This window comes from Lepus europaeus, chromosome 5 (assembly GCF_033115175.1).
Source record: "Lepus europaeus isolate LE1 chromosome 5, mLepTim1.pri, whole genome shotgun sequence".
In the NCBI taxonomy this organism is placed as follows: domain Eukaryota; kingdom Metazoa; phylum Chordata; class Mammalia; order Lagomorpha; family Leporidae; genus Lepus; species Lepus europaeus.
In genome coordinates, this window is record NC_084831.1 from 46,059,894 (window position 1) to 46,081,391 (window position 21,498).

The 21,498-nt window shown below is 59.4% G+C and overlaps 1 protein-coding gene across 1 annotated transcript; it reads right to left on the bottom strand.

Annotated features, from left to right (window-relative positions):
• Window positions 1-296: 296 nt before the first annotated feature.
• On the bottom strand, window positions 297-18,570 carry TTC22 (tetratricopeptide repeat domain 22). Its single transcript, XM_062193357.1, has 7 exons — window positions 17,961-18,570; window positions 4,878-4,933; window positions 4,560-4,675; window positions 4,316-4,434; window positions 3,533-3,694; window positions 1,248-1,400; window positions 297-833 (listed from the first exon to the last, which is right to left on the bottom strand). The coding sequence occupies exons 1-7, from the start codon at window positions 18,528-18,530 to the stop codon at window positions 297-299; spliced, it is 1,713 nt and encodes a 570-aa protein (XP_062049341.1). The 5' UTR covers window positions 18,531-18,570.
• Window positions 18,571-21,498: the final 2,928 nt, after the last annotated feature.

Here is a 21,498-nt window from a genome sequence, read left to right on the forward strand (position 1 = left end):
CCTTGAGACGGACACTCAGGCCTCGGACTGCGCACAGGGACGAGGAAACCGCCACAACGGAGGCAGCTCCTTTACTTCTCTTGGAAGATTCGCGGCTGATCCTGTCCCTCGGTCTTCAGCTTCCCGCTGCTCGGCCACGTGGGTCTCCTCCACACTCCTCACCGGGGCCCTTGAAACTGCCCGAGGTAGAATCTGATTGGCTCCGTTCACCTTGGCGCCAGCCAATGGCAGGGCGGTCCGTCGCGAGCGCCAGGCCCTGGCCCCAATCGTCTGCGGACGGGGCGGGGCTCACAGGCTCACCAGGAGCAGGACCGGCGGCCCCGCGGCGCCCCGACAGCTTCCCCCTCGCGCTCCATGGTCTCGAAGAGGAGCCGCACGAGCGCCGGCCGCCCCTGCGCCACCAAGGCCCGCGCCAGCCCCAGCACCTCGTGGGTGTGGCCGCGCCACACGCGCTGCAGCTCCTGGCGCAGGCGCGCCGCGGGGTACTTGCCCTGGGCGCGGCGCAGCCAGGCGTCCACCTCGCGGCCCAGCTCGGCGTCGCTCAGCTGCGCCTGGCTCCACTGCGCCAGCAGCGCCTCGAGCAGGCAGCCGAAGCCCTCGGTGTGGCAGGAGCCCGCGTCGTCCAGCTCCACGGCGCGCTTGAAGCAGGCCGCCGCGTTGGCCTCCTCGCCCTTGATGCGCAGGCACTTGCCACGGAGCAGCTGCAGCTCGGGCAGCGAGGCGCCCAGCTCCGACTCGCCGGCCTTGGCCAGGAAGACCAGCGCCTGGTTCAGCGCCGCCTCGTCCACGGCCAGCAGCTCCTGCACAGCGTCCACGCCCATGTAGTAGTAGACCTGCGGCGGGCACGGCGGGCTGAGCTCGCCTTTGCGCGACCCGGGCCCTTCCCTCGTCCCCTCTCCCCCACCCCATGGGACGGTACAGTTCCAGCCCCTCCACTCTAAGCCGCGTGTAACCTTGAGCCAGTCCCTCTCTGGAACTCACTTTTCTCATATGTAAAATTATGATACTGTCACCTCTGGGCACTTCCGGAGTAAAATGACAGCAATAATAATAATGGGTCATGCTGAGGCTTAGAAAGAGCCAGGCCCTGCTCTGAATCCATTCTCATTCAGTCCTCGTCCTGGCTGGAGGCGATGGGTACTGTAAGCAGGCATGCCCTCCTCTGTCCACAGTGCCCAGGCGCAGCCTGGCAGGAGAGAGTAGGCTCTTAGTGAGCCACCGGCTGCCCAAGTCTCAGGCTGCCTTACCTGGCCGATGTCCAGGTAAGTCTTGAGGCCTGGACACACCTTGACCACTTCCTCCAGGTCAGCTTTGGCACAGGCCAGGTGGTTCCTGTCGGGCACGCCCCCGAGCCCCGCCTTGGCCCGCTCCAGCTCCTGCAGGTAGGCTCTGATGTGGATCTGCGGACAGAGGGAGCTCAGGGAAAGTGCACCCCCCCCCCCACCGCAAGGGCCTCTGCCACGCTGCCACGCCCTGCCCCCCCCCCACCACGTGAAGCCGGCCTGTCTCTCTGCATCAGCCAGGGTGTGTGGCAAGCGGGGATTCCCCGAAGTGGCAGGCAGCCTGGAGGCCGAGGTCCTGCTCTAGTGCCGACTTGGGTAAGCCGCTCGCTCTTTCTGGGCCTCAGTTTCCCTGGGTGTACGCTGCGGGGGCTGGGATGAAGGGAGAGCTCCTTCATCCACTCATTCATTCGACAAATGCTGAGTATTGAGTGCCCCCCCACTGTCGGCCACATGACCTGTTATAGGGGGCAGCTTAGATTAAGTCAGTGACCTGTGGGAATCTCATTTAAAAACAAAACAAAACAAACAAAAAAAAACCCGGTCACTAACGTCTTCCTTGAGGGAATTCCTGTGAGGACTGGGAGCGTCTGGCAGGTGCTGCGTTCCTCCCTGCACCCAGCAAACATTCTGCAAAGGGTGCTGTGTGCCTGGACGGTCTCCTTCCAGAGGGTGCAGAAGAGAGCAAAGTGACAGCCCCCTGCTCCTGGAGCTTCTGTTTGAGTTGGGGAGGGAGAAGATGGACAGGGAGAGTGGGTAAAGAGTGAGGGAGGGAGGGTTGGGGAGTGACAGGTGCCCAGGAGGGGAGGAGGACAGAGAGCGCAGGTGAGGGGCTCACGTCACCAGGGTGGATTCTGGAAGCAGTGTCCATTCCAGACGGAGGCCCAGGCATGCAGTGAGTGGGGCGGGAGCCTGGGGCAGGGGGTGGAGAGGTTGTGGAGCCCGGTTCTGGCTTAAGGGTTCCCACAAGGACAGAGGCTTCTGCAGGTAGAGCCCGCGGGGGCCCTTCCCTTCTGTTCCCGCCTCGCTGGTGCCCTGTCCTTTGGAGCCAAAAGAGCAGCGAGCTGGCGACACCAGGTGATGGTGGAATGAGGAAAGTTAAGGCTGTCATTCCTGCTGCCCGGACGTAGGACCTTAGGGAGGATCACTGCCTCCTGGCGCCCACGTGTAGAACAGCACGTGCCTGGCCTCGCTCAGCGGGGTTCCCCGAGGATTGACTCCAACCATGAGCATGCTTGGCGAAATGCAGAATTTTAAAGAAATGTGCTGTTGTTCACTACTACGATGGCTGCCATCATTACTGATAATAATAACCACATCAGCTACAGCGAAGGAGCCTCCTGCCTGGCACCTGCTGGAAAGGAATTAAGCCTTTGAGACCAAGACCAGGAGCAGATTTGCTACCAGCTGGCAGCAAAGGTAGTGGAGAGCGGGGAGCAGATGTGTGGAGGGGATGGGCTGAATATCTTGGACCAAAACTCGGGGCTCCAGACCTCTGTCCCCAAGCAGAAGGGCTCTGTGGAGGCTGCGGAGGGCAGATCTGGGATGGGGCGGCGCTCACCTAAATGTGCAACTGGCAGAACTGAATGACAGGGCAGTGGGGGCTCACGGGGCTGTGACTTAGTCACAGCTGGAGCCAATGATAGCAGTCAGGTGCTTAGGAGCTCATCTGTGTGCTCTGCGCTGAGCTTTCCAGACAGAATCGGGTGTAATTCTGACAGCTCTCTGGGGTGGGCGCTCTCATCTCTGGTCTAAAAGGAAAACACCGAGCCTCCGAAATTGGGCAGTAGTATTTTGCATGCAGTGGTGAGGCAGGATGTGAGCCCAGGCTGTCTGTGAACTGCCTCAGGTAGGCTCCGCTGCCTGCCGAGGGCACCTCCTATGCCCCAGGCACTGGGTGTTAGCTGCCGCTTCATCGGTGTTTCTGTCCCAGGCTTACGGATTCGGGAACTGAGGTTTGGATGGGGACAGGCTTGCCACAGGCCCCATGACAGTAGGTGCAGAGGCCAGATTTCAACTCCGGTCAGTGTGACTGCACCGGGTTAATCCAGAGGGGGCTGCAGGCTCCCTGAGCAGGATGGGATTCCTGCGGTGGGGGGAGACGCTGCCCTTCCATTCCTCCACAACCCTGCAGAACACCTGTGCCCAGATGGTGGCTGGTGCTCAGGATGCATGGGCTCTGGCAGCAGATGTGTGCCGCAGCCTTTGTTCTCCCCAAAGGCAGGGGGAGGCGGGGCTGCAGGGCGACCCACCTTGGCCCTTGTGCAGTACGCCTGCCAGTTGAGCTCTGGGCCTCGTAGGACATCCAGAGCCATGTTACAGGTGCCCATGGCCATATCCGGCTTTCCCAGGAAGTGGAAGATTTTGGCCAGACGGTTCAGGATGGGCGGCTGGTCCTTGGCAATCTCAATGGCCTGGGTGAGGGAGGAGGGTAAGAGCAGACAGTTTGGTTGTGAAGCAGAACCAGCCAACTCGCGCTGCACCACCACAGTACTCTTGCTCCCAGTCTGCCCCATCCCCTCCTGCTGGCGAGTTCAGCCACACCAGGAAACCAACCTTTCAGACCATGACCCCCGGGAGCCTGACTCATTGCCAAGCTCTCTGCCAGGTCCACTGGTAGTGGCCAGCACAAGACCCTCTTCCAGAGCCCAGGAAGACCCCCCCTGTCCAGTGTATGTGCCCCATTTTCCTGGGGCAGGGGAGAGGAGGGGCCAGCGTCAGCCTCCGCCTCCCCTGCATGTAGCTGATGGGTAGTGGCTGCTGCCTGTTCTCAGAGACTTGCCTGGGGACCCTTCAGCCATGGCGGGCAACCCCCTGTTGGGGTGTGAACCAAGGAGGGTGGGGCGGCACTGGCCAGTTTGGGCCTGGAGAGGGTCTTGGTCTAAGCAAGCAAGGAGGAGTGTGCCCTGGCAGCACTGGGTGTGGTGTGAAGAGAGGATGGTGGGGGGCGAGGCCTGCAGAAGCAGTGGGCTCTGGGCAGAAGGGCTGGTGCCCAGGGTGCTCCCCTCTCAGCATGGGAGTGGCGGGGCACGCACCTTGCCGAAGCAGTCCAGGGGCTCAGTCCCCGAGTACCCGCAGTCATGGACACCCATGGGGGTGGTGGAGAAGGTGTCCTTCCTCTCCAGCAGCATCCCGAGGTAACACCAGGCCAGAGCTGGGAGGAAGAAACAGGGACCAGGGAAGGGACACTGTGCCAGAGGGGGTGCAAGGCCACTGGCGGGTGGGCCGATGGATCGTGGGGCAGGGAGGAAAGGCAGAGGCCGTCCGCTAGGGCCCTACCTCGGTGTTGGGGGTCCGAGGACTTGAGGACCTGCCGGAGCAGAGCCAGCGTGCGGTTGAAGGCAGGCAGCCTCTTCTGCTCCTCGGTGCCCAGCTCCAGGAAGATGCCGTCAAGCCTGTGGCCGCCAAGGGGAGGATGGGGCTGTCGGCACCTGCTCCCCGCCCTCCCTGGAGCCCAGGGCAAGGACTGGTGCCTTCGGAAGCCCTTTGGTGGGATGGGCTGAGCCACTGCTGCCCGCCCCTCCTCCCACCCGCCTCCTGCCTGGGTGCCAGGCCACACCCCCTCCCACAGGTGCCTCCACCCGCTCTGGGTCTAACCTGATGAAGAGTGTTGCCATGGTGAAGTACCAGCCCCTTTTCTCCTCCACGGGGACCTGGAGGAGCAAAGGCCAGCCTGCTGCTGTATGGGGGGCCATGGTGCAAGCGGCCCCCCACTCACACAACACCTCACACACCCTTGATTGTAGCCCTGGCTCCGCCAGTGGCAGGCTGGACAGCCCTGGGCAAGTGACTACACTCTCTGAGCACAGGGTGGGGGACGGGACAAGCTGTGTGAATGCTGCAGCGAGGTGCCCAGCACAGAGCAGGTGTGGGAGATGCTTCCTGGCTCCCCGCACGCACACTCTGGTCCTCTGACCCACCCCAGCCCTGCCCCATCCAGGCCCAGCCCTGCAGGGCCCACCCTCCTCTGGTACCTCCCCAGGGAAGCCCCTCGGGGCACGTGAAGTGAGTCCCAGGCGAGCCGGGACCCCCTGCACTGCTTTCTCATTGCGATTCCTGCCAGCCTCGCCATGCATTTAGACCGACTTGGGCAGCAAATAAAATATTTATGCCGTTATTTATGGGAGTAGCTGCTTCTGCCTCAGGATGGAATGTTAATGAAAACCAATAAAACCCCCCAGTGCACATCAGCAGCTCTGCCTCGGGCCTAGCCCCTCCCTCTGCATTCATCTCCTGTTGCTGATCTCAGCTCTGCTACTCACCAGCCTCCCCTGCGGCCACACACACACACACACACCCCAGTCCCTCTGCCCTCCACTCTCCCCCCAGCAGCATGCTGCTCCTTCTGTTTCTGAGCACCTGTGGTGGGAGGCCCTGGGTTGGGATGTGGCATGGAACAGCACCTGCACCCTGACCCAGACAGGTTCCCAAGCTGGCTAGGGAGGTGACCCAGGCATTAGTCATAGGACTTGGCCATGTGCCTGCTGTGGGCCAGGCTCCTGACGCCCTCCTTTGTCTAAGTCTCCCAGCACACCTGGGAGGGAGCTGTTAGCCCCATTTGGCAGATGAACAAACTGAGACAGAGAAAGAGAGTGAATTGCCTAAAGTCACATAGCCCGAGATGGTCAGAGCTGGGACTCCAAGCCTGTTTGTGGAGCTCCAGAGCCCATGCTCCCTTCGCCACGCCAGGTCGCCAGGGAGTGTAGTGTGACCGAAGTCGGTCAAGGCCAAGAGGACGATGCAGACACAGTGCAGCAGGGCAGACAGGCCTCTCCTGGCCAGAGAACGGAGGGTCAAGGTACAGCGGCATTTCGGAGGGTGGGGCTGGGGACCCAGGCCTCTCAGGTGGAGGCTGGGCCTGAGCAGAGGTGCAGCAAGTGAGGAGAGAGGTACGTGGGTGAGCACAGAGCACAGGATGTGTGAGCAGGGCGGGGGAGCCCGTGCTGGCCGGTGCTAGGCTGTGGCTGCAGCTGCTCTAGGGAGCCTTGGGATGATCTTGGAGGGAGGAGAAGAGTGGGGGATCCCACTGGGAAGGGTGCCTGCCTAGACGCCCCAGGGAAGGCCCGGAGACGGCATCTCCCAGTGTGTGTGTGGCTGCAGGTTGCAGGTGAAGCCAGGAGAGCAACGGTGGGTCCCACCTCAGGGGAGTCCCCCCATCTCGCAGGCTGTGGGGACCCGGGGGAGGGGTTTATGTAACCTAGGAGGGTCCCCAAGGCTTCCTGGAGAAGAAAGCCCTAGAGCAGGGTCCTCAAGGAGGAGCAGGCCTCAGCCAGGGGGCCCTGGGAGGACAGGCACCGCGGCAGCATGGGGATCAGGTGCAGGAGCCCAGGGAGCCCGTGAGGATCTGCACGCGGCCCTGCAGCCTGGGGCCCCGTGGCAAGGGGAGGAAGAGGCAGCAAGGGCACATTAGGATGGCCCCTGGGGGCCAGACTGCAGGCTTGGAGCTCATGGGCAGGGCGGTGGGGAGCCATGGAAAGAGTTAGAGCTGTGGCATGCCAGGATCCAAGACATGCTTTTCATACACATCCCTGTAAAGGACACGCCTGTGACTTAGGTGCGAATCTGTATATTGGGGCTTTAGGTGGCAATGGGTTGTTGGGAGGAGAGAGGGACAGGCCCCTCATGTTGAGGGCATCCCTGAGAAGTGCGGGTCGTTTCCCATCCAAAAGGCAGGGATAAATGCCGGATCAGCTCCTGCAGGGCCTGGGAAGGGAAAAGAAAACTTGGATCCATGGGGCCCCTTCCGTGGGCCAGGCTGGCCAAAGCTGTAGTAGTGTGAAGGTCTGACCACTAGGGGCCCAAAGGTGCGGGGTGCCTCAGGCTGCCTGGCTGCATGTCTGTGGGACCCCAAGGCCTCTGGCCCCAGGCCTGCAGGGAGCTTGGCTCACACAGAGCCTGCTCCTGACGAGGGGGTGTGGCCACAGGCGAGAGCGAGTATAGAGCACAGAGCAGGGCCCCGGGGTCCCACAGGCCTGGCTGGATGAGGGACAACCCTTGGCCTTTGTGGTCATTTGGGGAGAAGACCAGCAGATGGAAGATCTCTCTTTCTCTCGCTCTCTCTCTTTCTGACTTTTGAATAAATAAATAATATCTTTAAAAAAAATAAGTTTAGTCTCCGGTCACATTCCAGGTGAGAGTGACAGACAGGAGGGCTTGTGGGATTCAGAGGGGTCAGTGGCCTCACTGTGCCTGGGTTCGAGTCCGGCACAGGCTGTTGGCTCTGCTAGGCAATTCTGGCCCCCAAATGGGCTGTCTAATAAAAATTCTTCTGGTTGGAAGGGAAGCAGCTGCGGGAGCTGTTACCAGGGGCAACATGTTGTGCTGTGGTACAGTTAAAGGAAATTCAACAGGCCCCTGGCTGCCCCGCCCCTCACGGAGAAGGCTGGAGGCTGCTCTGCTCTCTCCTGGACAAGAAGGTTCCCAGAGAAGAAAGCTTTTAGCGTGCAAGGAATTCTGTTGCAGGGTTTACGACTCCCATCTTGGGTGGGCGCTGGGCAGGACGCCCCACTCCCCGCTCCTGCCCCAGTTTGGAACTTGCCACAGTGCGTGAGCTGGGGAGCCCGTGGTCTATGAGAGGGGCCGCCCAGCCTGGGAGCCATGGCTTCTGGCTGGAGAGGGGCCCGATTAGGTTGCTGCTCCGTGGCAGATTCATGGGAGGAATCTGGACAACCCCTGCAGACCCTCAAGTGAGATCTGTAGAGCTGGGTTCTGGCTGATGGTGGCAGCTAGGGACAGAGCCTGGGTGAGGGCTTCTCAGGTGCTCCCAGCTCCGCTGAGGCCTGGCGATTGTTGTCTTCATTGCACAGAGGGGAAACTGAGGCAGAAAGAAGCAGAGACTTGCCGACTTAACCTGACCGTTTCAGGCCAGGTCGCTCTGATTTTAAGTTCCTGTTCCTCCCACAACACCCGGGTACAGAGAGTGCTCAGCGTTTGCCAAGGCCTTTCACCCAGATCCCACCTGATCTCAGTGCATCCTGTGAAGTGGGCATCACTGCCCGTGGAGTGCAGACGGGAAAGCTAAGACAGGATGGTTCCTCAAAGTCACAGGGCCAGTGTGCAGGCCTGAACTGCAGCCTGGAGCCGGTGTTCTCCTTGCCCCACTACCAAGCCCACATTTTATGGAGCACTTGCTGTGTACAGGCACAGCGTCTTATCTGCCTTAGCCCATCTGACTCTCTCAAGGGTTGCCTATGAGGTAGGGGGTGCTATTGAGGCAAGTTACAGAGGAGGTAATGGTGGCACAGAGTGGTTGGGCATGGGGCCCAGAGTGGCACAGATGGAAGATGGCAGAGCCTGGAAGACAGGCTCCCTGCCCCTGACTCCTGTAGACCCAGTGGTTCTCCAAGTGGGGCTCCCAGGCCAGCAGCAGCAGCAGCATCACATGGGGACCGGACACAAGGGCGATTTCCTGACCTGCTGAGCCTGGCCCAGCCCTCTGCTGCGCGCTGAAGTCCCAGAACCAGGATTCTGCACTCTCGCTGTGTCACACCGTGAGGAGTGGAGCGAAGCGGGCAGGCAGATCTGGTTCTTCTAAGAGCCACACACCGCAGTCCTCAGGGACCCCGGCTCCTGCGATCTGGCAGAGTGGCAGGAGGACGCGGGTGAGGCCCGTACCAGGGCAGGTGAGGGGCAGAGGCGGCCCCAGACAAGGCGGGGCTCCGCTGTGTTGAGAAGTTTCAGCAGAAACTTCCTTCCCGATGCAGCTGCAGCGGCTCAGCCGTCTCCTGTGCAGCTGAGCAGGCTGGACAGGGCCCTGTGAGTCTTTAAGGAAAATATTTGCCTTGCAATGTGAACTTTGCCCTTGGAGAACGCTGGGCTCTGCTCCATGCTCCAGTCAGTTCCCGAGCGCTGGGGGGATGCGTAAGAGGAGGCCAGAGAAACATTGTCACAGTGCACCTGTGGGCACAGGGCTTGCACCACAGCCTTTGGAGCCACAGCGCCTCCTCCTCCTTGCTGTGCCGGGCCAGGGAACAGAGAGAGAAGCCACCAGCCCAGGGCAGAGGTGCCAGGATTCAAGTTCGGATCTGCCACCCTCCCACGCCCGTTTCCTCCATCTCATCACCGGGCCCCGGTGAGGGCTGACGCGGCAGAAATGCAAGTCCTGCGGTGGCAGCCTTAGGAATTCGTCCTGCCTGCACGACAGGAATGTCCCCTGTGCGCCCAGGACAGGAGGCCCTCTCTGCTCCTGCCCCGCCTGCTGCCAGGCAGGGCACATCCAAGCTCACGTTCCCGCCATCCGGGTGTGTGGTGTGGACACAGGGCTGGGGTCCCGGAGACGTCCCTGGCTCAGCTTCTGCATCTACCCACGGACGATCCCGTGTGACCAACCCGTGCCACAGGCTTGCTGGAGAGGGCGGAGGGGCTTAGAGGGCTGGGTGCCACGCCCTGGACTGTTCCACATCCAGGCTTCGAGCAGACTGAGTGCAGGCCCCCAGGCCGCTTCCATTCTGTCCTGGTGTGCCGTGTAGATGCAGGTCCTGTGGCTCCTCCTTGCTTGGTGCTGGCCACTTCCCTACCCCACTGTGCCCAGTGGAAGAGGGCCAGCCCGTTTTACCCTGGGTCCCAGTGGAGCTCCTGCACTGTGGCTGCCCCCTGTTGCGGTGACTGTGCGCTGCCCTGCACCCTTACTGTGCATGGCCTTCTCTCCTGTTGGAGGGGCCGGGGGCCAGATGTCAATAAAAGCAACTGCGACTCTGGGGCTCTGTGGCAGGGAGGAGGGGCAGTAACAAGGCAGGTGGGAGAGAAGCAGCAGCACACTCAGAAGGCACCCAAAGAGAAGTGGCACCAAGGCCATCAGATGGCTGAGCCAGGGCCGCCATTCGGTGCAGCAGTGAGGATGCTACCTGGGACACCTGCAGCCCGTACCGGAGTGCCTGGTCCAAGTCCCGGCTAGCGACGCTTCTGGTCCCACTTTCGGCTAACGAACACCTTGGGAGGCAGCGAGTGATGGGGACTTGGCTCCCTGATGCCCACATGGGAGACCTGGATTAACTTCCTGGCTCCTGGTTTTGGCCTGGCTCAGCCCTGGTTGTTGTGGGCATTTGGAGAGACAGACAAAAGATCTCTCTCTCTCTCTCTCTCTTCTCTCCTGCCCCCACCCCCGCCTTTCACATACTATGAAAATAAATATTCAAAGAAAGTCACGAAAAGCAGGGTGGAGCCAGAGCCTCAGGGGAGCTGTGCTTTCCCACAGACCTGAGTTCAGGTCCTGCCGGCACGTGTGGCTGTGTGCCCTGTGGCAGGCCACTACCCCTCTCTGAGCCTCAGCTTGCCCATGTGTAGGATGGGGCTCACGGGTCAGATTTGCCAAAGTGAGGACTGAATGAGATCCTCTGTGAAGAGCCTCAGCGTGCCTGGTGCCCAGCTCATCATCCAGCCCGACCCACCTCCTTTTCCAGCCGAGCCAAATCAAGCCACTCCAACTGTAGAACTGTGTGTGTGCATGTGTGTGCACATGGGAGTTCATATGGGTGTGCATGTGTGTGCACGTGTGTGTGTGTTCAGCGTCCTGGGCTTGCTGACCTAGACTATCTTCCCAGCCCTTCACGCCGGGTCCCCAGGCCTCTGGGCAGGTGATGGATGGGAAGGCCCACACCTGCCAGCACCGCCCCTGCCCTGCTGCCCAGCTGCCCAGTGAGACCCAGACACTCGAGGGGTTCTGGTCAGGCTGGGGGAATCACTTCTCTCGCTGAGCCTATGACACCCTGTGCTGGGGAGATTCACAGCTCTCAGCAGCATGTCTGCAGGGTTTGAATAAAATCAATGCACTGGGTCACAGGCACCCACGGTGGGGACGGGTCTTGTTATTGCCCAGGGCCTGCCCTGGGAGTGAGCAGCTAGGAGCACCTGCGCGTGTGCATGTGTGGGATGCACACTTGTGGGAAGTGCACGTGTGTGCCTAGACACGGATATTTTGCGGAAAGGGGAAGGAAACTGAGTTGGCTTTGGGCAGAGATATCCTTTTGTTAGAGAAATGGATGTTCAATTTACCTTATTTAAACCATAAGAGGAGGGGCTGATGTGGCGCAGCAGGTTAAGCTGCCACTCAGGACACCAGCATCCCATATCAGAGGCCAGTGTGGGTTCTGCCTGCTCCACTCCACTTCTGATCCAGCTCCCTGCTAATGTGCCCAGGAAAGCAGCACAGAATGGCCCAAGTTCTTGGGCCACTGCTACCTACGTGGGAGACCTGGATGGAGTTCCAGGCTCCTCCCTTCAGCCTGGCCCAGCCCTGCCATTGCAGCCATGTGAGTTGTGAACCAGCAGATGGAAGATCTCTCTGTTTTGTTCTCTCCCTGTCTCTGTGTCACTCTTCCTTTCAAATAAAATAAGTAAATAAAATAAAACCTTTTATAAAATAATAGGAATTTCAAGGCTTCAAGCTGTTATTCAGATCAATTAACAATGGTCACAACTCCTCTTGAGTGTTGAGGCCCCTGCTGGACAGTGGCAGGAACGGGCAGTGGAGTTCGTAGCAGAGAGAGGCCCAGGACAGGAGGCTCACTCGCTATCGTGATATGGGATAGGCAGGCAGCTACTTTGGGATCACGAAGGCGGGTGTCACAAGCCCTGCCCCATGTATAATACTATCTGCCCACTTGTCAATTAAAATGCCACCTTTCGGGTAAAGCCACCACTTGAGAGTCGTGCATTGTCCACGGGCAGACCGGGCTCTCCTCAGCTCTGCTGTCTCAGCACCAGGCCTGGCACAGAGAAGATCCCAGGGTGTGAGACAATAACATTTCGAGGAGCAATTAATGTGGAGCAAGATTCAAAGAAATTGGGGCCAACACTGTAGCATGGAAGATTAAGCCCCCACCTGCAGTGCTGGCATTCCGTAGGGGTGCCAGTTCGAGTCCCAGCTGCTCCACTTCTGATCCAGTTCCCTGCTAATGCACCTGGGAAAGCAGTGGAAGATGGCCCAAGTGCTTGAGCCCCTGCACTCGTATGAGAGACCTGGAAGAAGCTCCTGGCTTTGGCCTGGCCCAGCTCTGGCCATTGTGGCCATCTAGAGAGTGAACCAGCAGATGGAAGATTTCTCTCTCTCTCTCTCTCTCTAACTCTGACATTCAAAATAAATAAATAAATCTTTAAAACAAAATTTTTAAAATGCCCCCTTTCCTGGAACTCATCTGTTTCATCCGGGACCTGGGGGGAAGGCGCCATGGGAATCCATATCAAGATCCATGTGGAATTTCACACAGGTGTCACAACACTCCCAGGTGGATTTATGGCTGTGACGGCTCCACCTCCGACCTCCTAAAGGAGGCCAATGACTGAGCGGAGCTCTCTCTTCCGCCAGAGACCACGACTGCAGGAGGTGCTGGGTGCTCAGTCTCCTTCCCCTCCCCAACCCCCTTTCTCTTGGGGGCCCACCCATGACAGAGGTTTCTTTGTGGGGGCAGCTCATGCTATCTGTGTGTGTGTGCATGAGCTCATGTGTGTGTGTGTGTGTATGTTCATTTCTCACTTTTATTTTTTTTTTTTAAAGATTTATTCACTTATTTGAAAGGCAGAGTTACAGAGAGGCAGAGGCAGAGAGAGAGAGAGAGAGAGATCTTCCATCCTCTGGATTACTCCTCAGATGGTCACAATAGCTGGAGCTGGGTTGATCTGAAGCCAGGAGCCAGGAGCTTCTTCCAGGTCTCCCATGTGAGTGCAGGAGCCCAAGGACTTGGGCCATCTTCTACTGCTTTATGAGGCCATAACAGAGAGCTGGATTGGAAATGCAGCAGCCAGGACTCGAGCCGGCACCCATATGGGATGCTGGCACCACAGGCAGTGGCTTTACTCGCTATGCCACAGTACCAGCCCCATTTTCCTCACTTTTTAAATAAAAGCTTTATCACTTTGTGCACCAGATCCATGCCTGTACACAGAATGCTTCTTTAGGTGCAAGGCAAGAGCCTGGAAAAAATGTAATCCATCCACTCCCCCTCATCAAGGGGAAAACCACTTGGAGGGGCCAGAGGCTGGGCATGGCTCTGTTAAGGAGCAACCCACAGTGCTGGATAGGGGCCGGAGGGCAGGTAGGCAGCAGGAGAGAGTAGATCCCCACTGCATGTTCTCACAGTCCCCACTCACAGCACATACACCCCTCTCAGCCTGATGTTAGAATTCCATTTGAGGGGCCAGTGCTATTGCGTAGTGGGTAAAGCCACCGCCTGAAGTGCCGGCATCCCATATGGATGCAAGTTCGAGTCCCGGTTGCTCTTCTTCTTCTTCTTCTTCTTCTTTAAGATTTTACTTATTTATTTGAAAGTCAGAATTACACAGAGAGAAGAAAGGCAGAGAGAGAGAAAGGTCTTCCTTCCGTTGGTTCACTCCCCAATTGGCCGCAACGGCCGGCGCTGTGCTGATCTGAAGCCAGGAGCCAGGTGCTTCCTCCTGGTCTCCCATGCGGGTGCAGGGCCCAAGCACTTGGGCCATCCTCCACTGCCTTCCCGGGCCATAGCAGAGAGCTGGACTGGAAGAGGAGCAACTGGGACTAGAACCTGGTGCCCATATGGGCTGCTGGTGCCGCAGGAGGAAGATTAACCAAGTGAGCTATGGCTCCAGCCCCGGCTGCTCCACTTCTGATCCAGCTCTCTGCTATGGCCTGGGAAAGCAGTAGAAGATGGCCCAAGTCCTTGCACCTGCATGGGAGACCTGGTGGAAGCTCCTGCCTTCTGGCTTTGGATTGGCTCAGCTCCGGCCATTGCAGCCATCTGGGGAGTGAACCAACAGATGGAAGACCTCTCTCCCTCCCTCTCTCTCTCTCTCTCTGCCTTGGCCTCTCTGTGACTCTGCCCTTCAAATAAATAAATCTTTTAAAATATATATTTAAAAAAAGAATTCCATTTGACAGATGAGGAAAGCAAAGCACAGGGAAGTGAAAGGTGATGGAGGCCAAATTTTGCCCTGACTTGTCCTCCCCATAGCTTAGGATCTCAACACCCACTCACCCTGGAGATTTGCTACCAAGCATCCACCTGGGACCAGGTGTGCGGAGGGGCAGCTGGCGGGGGAGGTGTGATAGAGCCGTCTGCCTCCATGTCCTCATAGTTCAAGAAAGAGAAAGTGGGGGGCGGGGCAAAGAGAGGAAGCCACAGAGCACACATGCACACACAGACTCTGCCAATTTGTGGAGCATGTGCCGGAAACTCACGTCCTCGGATATTTCTCTTTGCAATCCAGGCAGCTGATCACAGCTCTGCAGCACGGAGCTCCAAGGACTTGGCCCTTCCTGGAAGGGTCCTGGCCCTGCTCGCTGGGATGGGAAGGCCCTGGCTGCAGCACACAGAGGGCAGCTGCACTCCTGTGGGTGGACGCCCTCCCAGCTGGGGGACCCCCTGTTGCCCCTCTCCCGGCTCCCACCCTGGCCATGACTACACCCTCCTGGAGCTCCCTGGCCCATGGCAGCTCTCTCAGATTTCCCTCTGTCTATGATTCCCAGGGGCCGCCTGTGAGCGGTGTCTCCTCAGCGCCCACCAGCCATCTGCATACATGCATCGCACCCCCGCTTCTCTGATCTCTGCAGAACGAGCAGGGTGGAGTGGATCCAGCTGTCACTCACTAGCTCCGCGACCTCTGCTAACTTAGCCTTGCTGTGCCTTGCTTCCCACATCTGTAGGCTGGGACTGCGAGACTATGATAAAGGCTGGAAGGTGTGCAAAGAAGGTGGTCATTAGTATTCCTGTGTGCAGTTGTGGGGAGGAAACCTTTAAGGAGGAGGTGGAGTACATTTTCTGGTCACAGGCACCAGGACAGCTCAGCATGCTTGGAGAACTGCAAGTAGTTGAGGATTGCTGGGACTGAGGGTCATGGGCAGTAAGAGGAGATGCAGGAACCCGCCTGCAGACCCACTATGTGCTCTTCACCACCAGGATTGGGGCTCCACTCCTTCCAGGCCCCATCCTTTGCTCTAGGTCAGCTATCACTAGAACCATCACATGCTGCAGGCTCCCACCACAGGGCCTTGGCACACACCATGCACCTGCTGGGAGCACCCTCACCATATTCCCAGCAGTGTGCTCTGGCCTCTTCCGGAAGCCTCCCTCAGCCCCTGCTGCTGACCAACTCTCCGTCACTGTCCCTGCATCCACGACCCAGGACTTCCCAGGTCTCTGCCAACATTTGGTCCTTGTGTCCCCAGAGTGCACTTCCACTGTCAGCTCTCAGAGATGGCTGTCACAGGGCCCCGGCGGGGGGTGAGCGCTGGTGACCTCAGCCAGCTGTGCACTCATCTCTGGTCTGTCTCTCTGGCTTCTGCTCGCACAGGGAGGGGCTCATGAGGAGCCAAATGTTTGCTTCTCCCTGCGTTCATGAGCTGCTTCAAGACAGGACCTGGCACACCGTAGGTGCTCAATACTTGTTCAGATGCCCAGTAAATGCCTCTTGGACGTGCCCAGGACCGACTCAGTGATGGGCACGCTCACCTATCCTTGGGGGGGATCACACAACAAGCCTGAGGCCGAGGGCTCTGTCGGGAAGTTTCTGAAGCAGACGCTGGGGCCAGAGGGGATGCGTGCAAAACCACAGAGCACAGTCAGACAGCGCTGGCCACTCAAACCTCAGCCTCCTGACGAAGAAGGCTGGTGTCAGCATCCCCACCCTGGTGCACCTGCTCTGTGTGCCAGGCACTTGACAAGCGAGATCTCAACCAAGCCTCAGATGACAAATTGGGGACAGCAAATCCCCAGTCTCCTGGGGCCTGTGTGGGGCCCACCATGGCTGCTGCATGTGGAACTGCAGAGCGGCTGCAGGGCCAGGCCCAAGGACACAGCCCGAGCCTGGCAGCCACACCCTGGGACACTGGGCACCCTGCCACACTCTCTCTCGAGGGGGAACCCCACCACGGCCCTGCTGACTGGTGGCAGGAAGGAAGGGGCTGCCCTTGGTCTGTTCATTACCCCTGACTCTCTGCCTCCTGCTCAGCTCCAGGAAGCTCCCCACCCCCGGTGCCTCCCCCTGCTCCGGGGAGCAGCAAAGGACCCCAGAGGCTGCACAGGCCCCCCTCGCGAGTCCATTCCCCGGCTGGGAACTCCAGAGAGGATAGACTGTCACTGTGAGCTGTGTGGCAGCTGGGATGAGAACTGGGGCCTCCTGGCTCCTGGCCCAGGCTCTCTAAGCCTCAAACACTCCGCGGTCTGCTGCCACGCACACACTCAGCACACGGGCGTGACGACTTGCTGTCACTGACACGCCCCAAATCTAAGACACTTGAACACATCGGCAGAACGAGCTCAAGCCTGCCCGTGCTGTGCCACCGCGGAGGTCACAGCGCCCCTCTGAACGGCAGTACCCTCCTCGGTAACCCTGGATAACGCCCTCCACACCAGCCGCCCTGCAGCCAGCGCCTCCTGCTATTTCCGACCTGCCGGAAGCCCCTCCCCTTGAGAGTGGGCTGTGCCTGGTGCCTTGGCCCTGAGGAACAGAACACAGCCAGAGCAACGAGACATTCTGGGGGCGAGGGAGCTGCCCACCCCCGGCAGCCAGGAGAGCTCGCTGGGAGGCGGAGGCTGCCTGTGTCAGACAAGCCTTCAGATGAGACCCCAGCCCCGAGGCTGGGAGCTAAGCCATGCCCAGATCCCCGACCACAAAAACGATGAGACAATGCCTATTGTTTAGAGCTGCAACGTTTTGGGCGTATTTGTTCTGCAGCCGTAGATAACGAATATACCGTTTGCCTAGTGCCAAGCCCCATGAGGCACACAGGCACACCACACAAGGTGCAGTCACCAACCGCCACTGTGTACCAGGCCCCATGCCAGCCATCAGGTAGGCAGTGGTACACCAGGCGGACACTCTCCCTACTCCCAGACACTCCGGGTTGACTTGGAAAGACATCTTTGCAAGTGGACAGTAGGAGCAAGGCTATGGGAGCCCAGAGCGGGCATCTGGCCCACCTGGAGGAGGGGACATCAGAGACAAACCTGAGGCTGAAGAGAACCTTCCAGGCACGGGTGGAGCCCAAGCACACCAAGAAGCAGCTAAGAAAGGGACGAGGTGAGCTGTAAGGAGTCCTGGCTCATGGGGAACAAGACAAGAATGGTGACACAGCTGGGCTTGGAAGGGCAGTGTGCAGAGGAAGGGTGGAGAGGCAGAGCACGGAGGACCTCCAGCACCCGCCAAGGGCCCAGGATGCACCTGCCAGGGTGGCCAACAGGGTGGAGCACCACGATCGGGCAGCAGAGGGGAGGATGGGACAGGAGGGGGAAGCTGGAGGGCAGGTGCCCAGGGAGGGTGGCAGCCACTGCACCTGTGCAGCAGGAGAGGGCTCGGGAGGGGCCGGCGGCAGCAGGAGGCTGGGGTGGTGCTCATAACCTTACAGATATGAGGGAGCCCAGGCCCAGTGGAAAGGAGGTGAGGTCTGGATGGCTGGGGTCCGGGTCGAGGGAGAGGGAGGAAAGCTGCCCAGGTTTCTGGCAATGTCTGGCTGAGCCTCTTACTTGGGTGGGTGTGCAAAGGCTAGGCACAGTGCTTGCAGGGAAGAGCGTGAATTGGCCAGGTTGGATTTGTAATGTTGACAAAAGAGAAACCTGGGCATGCAGGCAGCCCCGCTGGGGTCTACTCCTCAGCCCAGGAGAGCAAAGCTTCAGGCAAGGACTGGGCTGAGCGCGGGGGCATCTCCGCAGAAGAAAGGGATCCCGACGAGCTTAGAGCCCTCCCAGCTCGGGGGCGATGCGGGGCGTCACCCACCTGTTGTTGCCCGTAGCCCAGCGCTTTGTCGTACAGCGCGATGCCCGCTGCCAGCACCCGCGCGCGCTCCTCCGCGCTGGCGCAGCCCACGTCGAAGCCGTGCGCGTAGCCCTGCTCCGCTAGGCAGCGCGCGGCGCGGAGCTGGGGGTCCCCGGCGGCCTCGGGGTCCTCCGCCAGGCCCATGAGGCCCGCCAGTCGCGCGGCGCACGCCTCCTCTTCTTCCTCCTGGCCCAGCCGTCCGTACACGTGCGCCAGGTTGGCCCAGGCGTTGAGGTTGTCCGGATCCTCGCGGGCCACCTGGAGGAAGCGCTCGCGGGCCTCGTCCAGCTCCTCCAGGTAGAAGGCGAAGGTGCCCAGCAGGTGCTGCACGGCGGGCCGCTGCGAGGCTGCGGCCAGCTCCAGCTCCTGCCGCAGGCCCTCCCGCTGCAGCTTCAGGTCCCGGATGCGCAGCGGCTCCGGTGAGCGCGGCTCGAAGTTCAGCTGCATCTCCAGGTGGAAGTGGCCCGGGAGGTAGTCCAGGTCGTCGATGAGGGCGTCCAGGTCGTCGGCCACGGCCTCCGGCTCAGCCATGGCTGCTGCCCTGCTGCTTGCTCCCTGGCCTCGCGCTCGTCCCCAAGGCTGCGGATGGCAGGAGACCAGGCGCCCCCCGAGCGAGCGAGCCAGGCGCGCAGAGGCCCAGGGCGCGGCCGCTTCCCGGTACCGGGCGCCTCCCGCCCGTGGGTGGGCCCGAGTGCGGGCCAAGGAGCACCCTGTGGGTGTTTCCGCTTTCGCTGCTCAGCGGCTGTAAGACGCCGGCATTGCACAATCAGGTGTGCCAGAAAAACAGGTGCAGTGCCAGATTCGGGGCGCGCAAACCCCGGTGCGAGCAAAGGGCGTGTTTTCACTCTGCTCAGCAGAAAAGGAAACAGGCTGGCTGGAGGAAAGGGACCTGCCCAGGTCACGGAGCTGGGGCGGCCCAGGGAGCCCAGTTTGCTGAAGCAGTGCTGGCCCTTCCCCCTCGGCCGCCGCCGCAGCCTCCCTCCGCCAGCTCTGTGAACCCGGCCTGGCCCTTCCAGCTGCCACGCCCCCTCAGTCCTGCTGCTGTCCCGTCGTCCATCAGGCAGGTGCTCAGTGTCCATCTCTCTTGTGGCTTTCTTTGGTCCTTATTTATCAGGCTGTGTGCTTGAGATGTCTCTGCGTCTCCTCTGCTCAGCTGGGGAGAGCACAGGCCCCTTGTGCCGGTTCCCGCCCGGCTTCTCCAAACTCAATAATGTATGACGCTGGGGGCTGTGCTCTGCACAGCGAATTAAGCCAGCAGCCTGCAACTCCAGCAGGAGTGGCTGCTCCACTTAGCTTCCAGCTCCCTGCGAATGCACCTGGGAAAGCAGCTGAAGATGGCCCAAGTGCTAGGGCCCCTACACACCCACGTGGGACACCCAGAAGAAGCTCCTGGCTTTGGCCTGGCCTGGCCTGGCACTGGCCATTGTGATTATCTGGGGAGTGAACCAGCAGATGGAAGATCTCTTTCTCTCTGTCTGTCCCTCTCTCTATGTAACTCTGCCCCTCAAATAAATAAATAAATTTTTTCAAGACTCTAGGTGCCATCACTGTGGCATAGGAGGTGAAGCCTCCGCCTGCAGCACCAGCATCCCATATGGGCACCAGTTCGAATCCTTGCTACTCCATTTCCAACCCAGCTGCCAGCTGAGGGCCTGGGAAAGCAGTAGAAGATGGCCCAAGTGGTTAGGCCCCTGCACCCGTGTGGGAGACCAGGAAGAAGCTCCTGGCTCCTGGCTCTGCCCTGGGCCAGCCCTGGCTGTTGTGGCCATTTGGGGCGGGAACCAGTGGATGGACGATCTCTCTCTGACTCTCCCTCTCTCTGGTAACTCCGCCTCTCAAATAAATAAATAAATAAATCTTAAAAAAAAAAAAAGACTCTGGTTTGGAGTACTTGAGTGAGAGTCCTGGCTCTGCTCCCAATTCCAGCTTCCTGCTAATGCTAATGAACACGCTGGGAGGCTGTGGCTGATGGCTCAGGTATTTGGGTCCTGGCCAACATGTGAGAGACCAGGTTTGGGATCCTGGCTCCTAGCTTCAGCCTGGAGCAGATGTCCCCCACCCCCACCTCTCAAATAATAATGGAAAAAAGAAAAATAAAGCAGCATTTTCCCAAAAAAAGGAAAGAGCCAATTATTAAACAAGATTTTAAAAATTGACTTTAACAATAAAAAGATAAAACTGTGTTCTGCCATTTGTCACTTGTCCATTTTTTTACTGTAAAATTTATAACCTTTAATAAAAATGTGACTCTAACTTGCTGATAATCACGAGATGAAGCGTGTTCTCTCACCTATTTGGGAGAATCAAGAGTGGATTCTGAGAATACCTGACTTTTTAAAAAATGTGGCGGGGCCGGCATTGTGGTGTAGCAGGTAACTGTAACAAATGAGCTTGGCTTTAAAAAAAAAAATTGCGAGACAGAGAGGGAGAGAGAGCTCTCATCCCCTGGCTCACCCCTAGATGCCTGCAACAGCCTCAGCTGGGAGTCAGGAACTCAATCTGGGTCACCCCATGCAGGTGGCAGAAATCCAATCGCTTGAGCTACCACTGTCTCCTGGGCAAGCCGGAGGCGGCCGGAGCCAGGCAGTGCACGCAGGCACCCAGTGCGGGATGCCGGAGTCTTTGCTGCTAGGCCACACACTTGTCTGGGGTGGTTTTTAAAAAGAGAATTAGGACTTTTCTGTATTGATCTGAGAGGCAGAGAGAGAGAGAGAGAGAAACACTCCCAACTGCTGGCTCACTCTCCAAATGCATGCAACCGCAGGGGCTGACGCGGGAGCTGGGAACCAAATCCAGGAGTCCCGCGTGGGTGGCAGGAACCCAGCACTGCTGCCTCCCAGGGTCTGCATCGGCGGGAAGCTGGAGACAGGCGCCAGGGAGCGGGGACGAAACCCAGACTCGGTGATGTGGGAGGTCAGAGTCCTAGGTGCCCAGCTGAAGCCCAGTCCTCCCCGGTTTGGGTTTGATTCACTGCTGAGCCAGTGAGCAGGGGTCGGGTGGGGAGGGGAGGTGGGGGAGGGCACTTCAGCCGCAGGAGAGGTCTGAACAGGTCGGCGGTCCCCTGGAGGAGCCAGGTGTGTCCTGGGGGAAGAGCTACCTACCTAAGGCCACAGCCCAGACAGGTGAGCCGCCGCCGGGCTAAGCTTGGCTGGTTTGCATTGGGCCAACAGAGGTTCTGAGGCCAAGAAGCCCTGGAATGTCGCTGACATTCGGGGTGACCCAGGGTCAGTTACCCAGGGCCGGAGCTCACTGTTTCCTCTTCTGTACTGGGGCAGTGGGTGGGGGAGCTACACCCAGGCTGGTTGTCAGAGAGAGAGTGGCGGGGCCAGGAAGTCTCGGTGATGGGCGGGGCCTAAATGACTCAACCCACCCCACCCAGTCCGCCCAGCAGCCAGACTCCAGGCATGTGAACTTTGGCTTGGATGCTCTGGTCACTCCCGCACGAGGTGTGCAGCCAAGGGGCTCGGAGAGCAGGGATGTAACACAGCTGCGGGTGGGT